The sequence below is a fragment of the Danio aesculapii genome, chromosome 18 (genome assembly GCF_903798145.1).
Source record: "Danio aesculapii chromosome 18, fDanAes4.1, whole genome shotgun sequence".
Lineage (NCBI taxonomy): Eukaryota > Metazoa > Chordata > Actinopteri > Cypriniformes > Danionidae > Danio > Danio aesculapii.
The window spans coordinates 23,877,668-23,887,816 of NC_079452.1; the positions used below are offsets into that span (position 1 = coordinate 23,877,668).

General features: G+C 38.5%; 1 protein-coding gene across 2 annotated transcripts in view; it reads left to right on the plus strand.

The window, feature by feature from the left end:
• Positions 1-2,409: 2,409 nt before the first annotated feature.
• secisbp2l (SECIS binding protein 2-like) overlaps positions 2,410-10,149 on the plus strand; it is a 33,735-nt gene continuing 25,995 nt past the window's right edge. For both annotated transcript variants that reach the window (XM_056478688.1, XM_056478689.1), the window contains exon 1: positions 2,410-2,548. In XM_056478688.1, coding sequence (XP_056334663.1) covers positions 2,528-2,548 — 21 coding nt within the window. In that variant the 5' untranslated portion in view covers positions 2,410-2,527. The remainder of the gene's footprint in view (positions 2,549-10,149) is intronic.

The following is a 10,149-nucleotide window of genomic DNA, read 5'->3' on the forward strand; positions in this document are numbered from 1 at the left end:
AAGTCTCTACTGATTACACTTGCACCACCTGAGGATTGTCAGACTGATTACACACACTACTTAAGCAGCACACACACTCGCTTCCAGTGCCGAGTCTTGTTATCTGTAAAGTGACAATTCAACGCGTTTCCTTAGTTTTGTTTTCCTGTGTTTTGACCCTAGTCTTGTTTATCTAGTTCTCCCTGTCTGCTGCCTGCCTTCTGACCTCTCGCCTGTATTTGACTACTATTCTGGACTGCCTTTATACATCTGTTTGCACCTGTGTTGACCATTGCTTGCCTGACTTTGATTAAACCTGCACTTGGATCCGAACTTCAGTTGTCCGTGTCACTCCCAGTGTTACAGTGACATTCAGCTCGCATATAAACTAATCAAAACAATACATTATAATGAGTTACCTCATTACTACATAATTATATTTATTATTATTATGTTGCTATATAATTCTGCTTTATTAAAGGTGCAGTAGATTGTCTCCACACATCTCTTCACATTTCAATAGTACTGATTAAAATAAATGATCTAAATGTGTGTTTTTATATTCTGGGGAAGGCATAAGACTAAAAAAAATGTTCATCCAATTAAATAGTGTCGGGCTGATAATTCCCATAATTCTGATCAGTAGGCCAAACTGTCTGTCAGCAAATGCAGATTTGTAGAACTGCAGCCATTCACACAGATCCGCCATGTGCATGTTCATGTGCTCACGAGAGTCACAGCGGTAAAAACAAATGCTGAATCTAAACTGTTTAAAATCCTGAATCAATATTGGAGTGAGTTTTGCACGCTGGAGGAAGGACGACACCATGGCTGAAGTGTTTCTGTTAGACAGGTCATGCTCTGTTTTATAACTATTTTAGTCACGCAAAGCTAATGTAGATTGTGTTGTGTTACTAATTACTAATTCAGTGTTGTTGCACTGAAATCCTCTGGTGAAAGATTGATGTGACTGTTTCAGTCATCATAAGGTCCTTTTACAGCATGGATAATGTTGATTTTTATTCAGTTTAACAACAAATCAGTAAATAGTGCTATTCCACCTAGCATGCTTTACTGAGCTGAAGTTGCTTTTATATTCACATTGGGTCATTATTGAACAATGACAGCCTGTGATGCGCTCCCTATATCGTTTACCATGAATATTCGGTCTGAAATAGCATGAAAGTATGGCTTATAGTAATAAGTGTGGTTACTGCACGCCGCTGGCCAAACACTAAGCATACAGTAGTGGCTTTAGGACAAAGTGTGTGAGAGAGTGAGATCAGCGATCCTTGCCTGCATGAAATATTGCATATTAGGACAAGTTCTGCTGCTACACAACTGAAAACACTAGCTATAATACAGTTGTCCGTTAGGAATTGTAGTATTATACATTACTGTAAAGTTTTCTGGCGAATGACATGATCTAGTGGGTTGCCTGCTGTCATCTTTACGGTGTGTGTTCGTGATTTCAGGAGCCGTGGCTTTGGACGGCAGGGGAGGGACTGTGTTTCAAAGATATTATGCTAACCGGTTAGCATTTTAGATCACCTACTGCACCTTTAAGCTTCATTTTACAGATCAAGGTCCATTAGCAAAAGAACACACAATAAAAAAACAGACAATATAAGTTAAAAAAGATAGTTATACCTATATCAGAGATCATCAGAAAGAACTTCAAGATTAAAAATAAGTAAATAGAGAATTAAAAATATACTAATTGACTAATGTATGTACAAGTATATTATTATGCACAATATTGTATGTATATATTTCCTCATATAGGACTGAAATCACACCAGTAAACCTACACTGTAAAAAACAGATGTAAATTAGCAGTTTTCCATATTTTGTGCTTCATGCTTTTGTTTTCCCCAGTTTATTTCTGCTTCTGAATGGCATTATGGGATCTTGATCTTTCTTACAACAACTTTAAACTTTGAATGGTTGTAAAAAAGAGTCTTTTATTGTCATGTGTAATAGTCTGCAGTGCTATATTGTCTGGGTTGGTGTTGTATATTATGCTACAAACACCTTGTAATAAACTGCAGCATATTTTCTGTTATTCTACAGATTTATTTCTCTAGATATTATTCTTATATTATTTCAAACCACAAAAATGTCAATAAAAGTCACTTTGTTAAACTGTAGAGTTGAATTATCAACATTAGAAGTGCACAGAGCAGAGATCAACATCCCATAATGCAGTTCACCACCGCAAATTAACACAAAACACACAATATATATTTATATAACTGTGTAGCATTTGTTATGACGTTAACATTATCAATTTATAACTATCAAGAATGTTATGTTATATAAATAAATAAAGTATATAACAAAATGTCGCTATGCTCTCGTGCGCCTCTAAGGGTAGCAGACGGAATTACAGCAACGCGTCTCTCTAATTCTGACCCTCCGCAGCTTCCGTCCCAGATGAGCGTCAGTCAGTCGGTGACGGGCTTCAGAACCGGAGCAGCACCGGATCATGAGCGCTAACACGGCCTCCTGACAGCTGCACGGCTCGGTTCCGGTGTCAGGGAGCGAGATGGACGGCGGCGAGAGGAAGGTAACGCGATTTAATGGCATATATTCGCTGGCAGCAGCCGCTGGCGTCATGTTAGCTTTAGCATTAGCAACGCTCTCAGGATTAAAGTCCGTAACGGCGGAATAACCGATTAAACCTGCGGTTAAACGCTCGCGTGTGTGTGAGATGAGCGTTAGGTGTGTTTCAAGAGTGTGTGTGTCGGGGTTGTTCGCGTTGACGCGATTTTGAAAGCATCAAAACAATGACGCTCGTGATATGATCAATTACCGCGACTCATCGATTATTAACAGCCTCGTCGGTTATAACGAGTCGCGCAGCAGGGAATAATGTGTAATTACAGTATTATGCTGTTACTCTTATGCTCTAAATGCTGTTTAACTGTGGATAACACATCGCTGAGTTGTGTATCGGCACACCTGAGGCTGCAGGATCCATCAGGAAACAGTGTTGATCATTCACTGCTGATCCGTGACGAGAAACAATCATTGAAGGTTAATCATTGATAAGAGCTGCTCTGATGTGCTGTTTGGAGTTTATTATCATCATCATCATCATCACTATTCTTATTATTATGAGGGGTCAGCGATGACTGAACACGAGCTCTGCTGTTCAGTGAGACGGCTGTGATTTGTGCTGTTGATGACTTCTACACTCACAGCGATGCTAGAGTGAACTTGGCCTCTGGCTCATCTCGTGTGAGTGTGAGTGTGTGTTTGTGTATGTGTTGTGTGTTTGTTTATGTTTTGTGTAAGAGAGAGTGCGTGTTTTGTTTGTGTGAGCGAGTGTGTATTTGTATGTGTGTGTCTGTGTGAATTGAGTGTATGTGAAAGAGAGTGTGTGTGTGTGTGAGTATATGAATGTGTTTGGTTGTGTTGTGTGCGTGTGTGTGAGAGCCGGTTTCTGATCAGACCTGATCCAGCAGGTTTTTCTGCATTGATCACATCGCTGGCGTGTGTGTGATGTTTCTGTCTGTCGTCAGATCAGTTTCTGAGTTTCTCCTGGTGTTTCCTGTGCGATTCTTCTCCTGTCAGTGGACTAATTCTCAGAAGTGAGTGTGTGTTTGTGTTTGTCATCTGTAACAGCTCCATTGATTTGATAGTAAGCATAATCTGTGTGCGATTGTAGTGCTAAACCTGTTGTTGTTTGTGTTATTGGACGTGGTTCACCACAGCAGCTGTTAAAATGCGCTTCTTCCGCTTTAAACAGAGCTTTAAGGAGATCTCAGTATCAGCTCTTGACAGACTCCTCACACGTTAATGTAGTCATGCTGAAAGGCTACAGTACAAATGAAACTTCAGTGTAAAGAGAAAGATGATACCTTTAGGTTCAGGGGACGGGATAAGTTGCTTAAAGGCCCGTTCACACCATGCATAACTATAAAGATAGCAATAAAGGTCTAGTTGTACATATGCTTGATGCTGTTCAAGAATAAAATAGTTCACAGCACAACTACAGCGATAAACACACAGAGGAATAATATCAACACTTTCAGAGGGATTTTACCCAGCTCATGAACTATACAACACTGACAGCCAATCAGAATCCAGTGATGTGCAAATTAAACACTGTGGAGAAGCACGCTGAATATGTTCATCTCTCTTTTCAAAGATTATTGAGAGACCATTGTGTAAACAGTTGATTATACCATGAGAGAAAAATACTCTAAAAATAGATGGAGCCTGAAAGTCTTGCAGGCATAAACTGAAGTGTAAATAAAAGCACGCAAGGACTCCGGTGCTAGTTTAAGTGTGTTTGTGTATTATATTGCTGAAGAGAACTGCCTAGGATTGCTAAATGGTCAATATGCGCAGCTAGGGTTTTTCAGCCAATGATAAGCTTACGGTGGAGGGTTAATGTGACTATTTTAATTCCATACGGCTCCTTTTACAGCATCAGTGCTGTAATGTTATTAAAATACAATCAGTTAAATAGACTTCAGCTTTCATTTAGTTGTTCTAGTGTAAAACGAGGTGAAAATCTGTCTAAAAGCAAGCGCCGTCAGTGGGCGAGTGAAGAAACTCCATTGAAAATATTAGTTAAAATAAATGTCCGTATTTTAAAGACAGTGCACAAATGTAATTTAATGCAGTGCTTCTGGTCCAGTCTGAGAAACACCTTACATCAAATATCAATCAGACAGTGAAGATCTCTGATTTTTAAAGAATCAGATCTTAAACATGACGATAAATTAAAATTCGGTGTTCATATACACCATCGAATTAATGACCAATTAAAAGCAGAATCTAAGCATAAACTGATCATTATTTTAGGGCAGCACAGTGGTTAACACTGTGGCCTCACAGCAAGAAGGTCGCTGGTTCGAGTCTTGGCTGGGTCAGTTGGTGTTTCTGTGTGGAGTTTGCATGTTCTCCCCGTGTTGGCGTGATTCCCCCACAGTCCAAACACATGTGCTATAGGGGAATTGATAAACTAAAATGGCCATAGTGTATGAGTGCGTGTGTGTGAATGAGTGTGTATGGGTGTTTCCCAGTACTGGGTTGCTGCTGGAAGGGCATCTGCTGCATAAAACATGTGCTGGAATAGTTGGCAGTTCATTCCTCTGTGGTGACCTCTGAAATAGAGACTAAGCTGAAGGAAAATGAATGATCGTTATTGTTCATCTGTGTGGACACTAATGTATTTAGCGTTATATTTATCATTATCATGCTTGATGTAAACGGGCCGTAACACCTGTAAAATCCTCAAACAGTTGGAGATGAGCAGATTAAAGGGATTTCTTTCTGTATGTTTCTGTCTTCCATCCCTCTGTGTCTCTGGTTTTCTTTGTTCTGTCTTTCTTCAGCACAAAAACCCTCTGTTTCCTCCACACAGAAATGCTGAAAAGACAAAAGCGTTCCTCCTCACTGTCATTATTCAGCCCACAGTGGGCAAAACACTGCTTCTCTCTCTCTCTCTCTCTCTCTCTCTCTCTCTCTCTCTCGCTCTCTCTCTCTCTCTCTCTCTCTCTCGCTCTTTTACTCACGATTAGGTTAGTTTGCAGATTTTAGGTTATATTTTGTAAAGTTGGTTTCATTTTTGCAAAAGTCGTAAAATTATTCTCACAATAAGTTTCTGTTCTCTCATCCTTCTGACTGAGTTAATTCCTCTGAGGTGAATACTTTAAGTGCTGCGAAAAGTATTAAGTATTAAGTAAGTCTGGCTTATTGTGGTCAAAGTAGTTGATTAAATTAATAGAAATGAAACTGACAGGCAATAATTATTGTCATTAACAGAAAATGATTTAGCCTAATATAAGCTACTCTAAAACTGTCAATATTTCACTGTCATTTTCTGTATTAATATTTTATTGAACAGACCTGTTTGTGTGCTGAAGCATAAGCCGACCTTGTTTTGAACTTGACCTCAAATCTTCTTGTTTATTGTGTAGATAACTGACCAACAAAAATACATTACAATAACCAACAAATGATACCAAACCAAACTCTTTCGTAAAAAAGACGAAAACTAACTTTACAGAGCTGCTTTCAGTTTCTCCATCTCCCTCACGGCCAGTTTAGGCGAGGGAATGTTAATTAAGTTAAACTAGCCTCAGACGGTTTAGTTTAGTCTGCTTCAAACCTGCAGGAAAATATCAGGCTTTGCTAAAAGGTTTGTTGTTTTACCAATGATTGGTGTCAATAGTGGTAGCCTAGTACAGCCTATTCTATTAAGAAAAATCTTAATATTAGAAAGGACATTTTTTACTTTATTTATTTTTTACTAAAGAAGATATATTATTTGAGTTTATCAGCAGAACTATAGAAACTGTATTATGTTAAAAAAAAAATGGCACAGAATCGAGATCGCATCTGTATCGGTCGATACTCAGAATTTTGGTATCGGAACGGTTCCAAAAAAATTGTATCGGTGCATCCCTAATTTGTATCTTAATTTGAGATATTTATACCCCACTCAGTTTAATGTACATAGTCATATTTAAAGAGAAATCCTTCTGTTATCATTTACTCTTCCTCATAGCGTTGTGTGTTCTGACTAGTTCTCTGTGTGAATAAAGATATTTTAGATACACCAAAAAACTTTCATTCATTGTATGAACAAAAACACTGAGGCATAAAACCTTTAATGTATGAAATTATTCAATATAATTATTCAAAAGAATAACTGAGGTGTTTTTTGTCCACTCAGTGAAAATGGAGGTTTCTCAACATTCTTCTGAATATCTTCATTAACAGAAAAATGAAAGACATACTGGTTTGTATGGACAGAATGAGTATTTTTAGCTGCGTTATCTCATTAAAGTGTGTGTGTGTGTGTGTGTGTGTGTGTGTGAGAGAGTAATTAGCTTAACATCAGGCACCATCTTCACTTTAATCCTGATGTCCATCCTCTATTTGAACCTGTGTTCATTTGTCTTCATCATGTACAGGTTAACCATTGTCACACGATGTTCAGCTCTGTCGTATTTGATTTTTATGCACTTTTAACTCTCCTTTTATTGCAGTTGAAAAGTCAATATTATTGTTAAGTAATTTAAATTATTTCTAAATATTTCACAAGTGCTGTTTAATAGTGAAGAGTTTTTCAACACATTTTTAAACATCAATACTAATTCAAGAGTTCACACTGAGCTGATGATTGATTATAAAGCGTGTTTGGCATGCTGTCCTGGGAGAGAGCCCTGAGCTCATAAGATCCTCGAGCCCGGGGCTCCCTCCCGTTGCAAGGCGAGAGGGGAGTTTGAGCTCAGGTAGATCTCGAGAACTCCCCCGCTGTAATAACAAATGAACAGCCAGTGATTGCTCTTGAGAGATAACCATTTACTAGGAGCATGTCTATAGTGCCGGTTTGAATTAGTCAATTAACTTATGTTGCATGTTTTTTGGACGGTGGGAGGAAACCGGGGAACCCGGGGGAAAACCCACGTAAGCACGGGGAGAAAATGCAAACTCCGCACAGAAATGTCTGCTGGTTTGGTAAAGCCTAGAACAAGAGATATTCTTGCTGTGAGGCAACAGTGCTAAGCACTGGGCCACCGTGTCACCCATCTAGGAAGAAGGAGGAGTAGGGGTGGATGGGGGGATTCTTCAAAACGAAGATAGCGGTGGTATGTAACCCAGGGTATTTGTAGTAGCCTAGGAGTCGTCTGATTGGTGCATTGAGAATTGGATAATGCGGATCCAGCCGCTAGCAATCATAAGCACGTGATGCTCTCGAAATTAGTTTATAACTAAACTTCACTTAGAGATGCACCGATTTTTGCTGGATCGAGTATCGGCCAGCTGGTACCGATCCAAATCCGATCTTGCGCGTGCGCTATATTCTGTGTAATTTTATAAGCCAACAAAAGCTATGAAGGTAGCCTATTATGAGGCACTAGAAAGTTGTCATGTAGGCTACTATATCCCTAATGTTCTGAAGCCATTCTACAGTTAATGTGAAGTACAGATGAATATTCACGTGCTTACATTCATGTTCACTTCAATCATTCAATCATTCATTCACAATTCAGACTGTGTGTGGCGTTCATAACAACACAAACTCTCTCCAGCCTGTTTGTTCCTGTTAATATCAGTAATCGGTGGAGAAATGCATTTCATTTAGCATTAAATGGCTTCATTTTGACCTGCAACAAGGAGTTCATTTCTGCTTTTAAATCATGTTGATGTGTGTCTGGTAGACCAGCAGATCACTGTCATTTTCTATATTAATATTTTATTTTAAAGGAAACATAAGCTGGAGCACAACAGATCAATGTCATAATTACTGCTCAAATAATGTAGCCTATAGTTTATAGCAAGCATCATGTTTAGTTGGATTGGGTCGTCTGTCATATACTGCAGGCCTATAGGTCTGTTATTTTTACTAAAGAAGATATATTATTAGAGTTTATCAGCAGAACTATAGTAACTGTATTATGTTAAAAATTAAAATAATTAAATGGCACAGTATCGAGATCAGATCTGTTGATACTCAGAATTTTGGTATCGAGATCGGATTAGTTCCAAAAAAATGGTATCGGTGCATCCCTAGTTTTAATAACTAATTTTGATAGTCTTTGTCATGATGTTAGTATATAATATTTGACAAGATATTTTTCATGATACTAATATTCAGCTTAAAGTGACATTAAAGGGCACATAGGTTACCCCTTTTTTCATATTTAATATAAGTCTTTTGTGTCTCCAGAATGTGTCTGTAAAGTTTCAGCGCAAAACACCCATCAGATTGTTTATTACAGCTGTTTGAAGTGTCTATATTATAGCTGGAAAAAAGGTTTTGCTGTTTTGTTGTACTGGCCCTTTAAGGCTAGTCCTCCCCGCCCACCGTTCCCTCGTGCCTGTCAGCAATCGCCTTAGGAAGCAGATCTCACGTAACGTGTGTGAGAAATACTACAGTTAGAACTTTAACAATCAGTATTTGATGCATTTTTTGTGGATTTGCAACAATGAGTCAGACACCATGTCATTACAAAGTTCACGCGCACACACACAGCAAGGACACAAACACAGCGCAGACGGGGGGACCGCACTCCTGCGTAAAGTTGCGGTCGATCTGAAAACCGATCCAATTGGTCCACCATTTTTATGTTGTTAAATTTGAAAAAAAAAGGACTGGGTGTGTTTATATCACCCCAATATGACAGTTTATACACTATACCTACCCACATTTCTGTCCAAACAGCTTGAAAAGTAGATTTTTCACCATAGGTGCCCTTTAAAGGCTTATCTAAGTTAATTAGGGAAGTCATTAGACAACAGTGGTTTGTTCTGTTGACAATCGAAAAATATATTCCTTAAGGTGGTTAATAATATCGATATATATAAAACAATAATTTTTTTCTTGCCAAACTAAAAATGATAAAACTTAACCCTGAAGAAAAAAAGGATTAAAGGAAATACTGTGAAAATTCCCATGGTCTGCTATCTAACATATCTGAAAACCCAGAGGAGGGTGAACTATTGTGCTTACAGTGAGGTTGTTTATTTCTCAACATTCTTCTAAATATCTTCATTAACAGACGGAATTAAGAAACACAAGTTTGGATGGGCAGAATGAGTATTTGTAGCTGGATTGTCTAATATTATCAATAATATTATTAATTAAATATCAAACTAAAGTAAGACTTTCTCCAGAAGAAAAAAAATATTATAGGAGGAAATACTGTCAGACATATTTGAAGAAGAGTCAAATATTCAGAGGAGAGAGCATAATTTTGTCTTCAGCTGTGTCTAATGCTATGTTAATAGTCACAGTGTTCAGCTCAGAGCAGGCGATCGGATACATTGTGGATCTATAGAGAGACATTTTTAAGTTGTGCTGATGTTTGTGGACTGATGTGACTGTCTGCGATCTCATTGGCTGATCGGACGCCGCTGATCTGCTCAGCTGTGTGTGATGTCACAATCGGAAGAGTGATAGACTCCGCCCACTGCCGACTGAACAACAATCACTACTGTATAGTGGAGTACACACGCTCCATTCACACACACACACACACACACACACACACACACACACACACACACACGCGCGGAGCTCGGGGTCTCGCCATCAGAAGTGTCTTTGTTTCTGATCAGAGTGATTGTGTGTTTAATCGATCAGACTATCAGGATATTGTGCGTATGTTATTATATTATGATGTATATTGGTTTGCGCTCAGT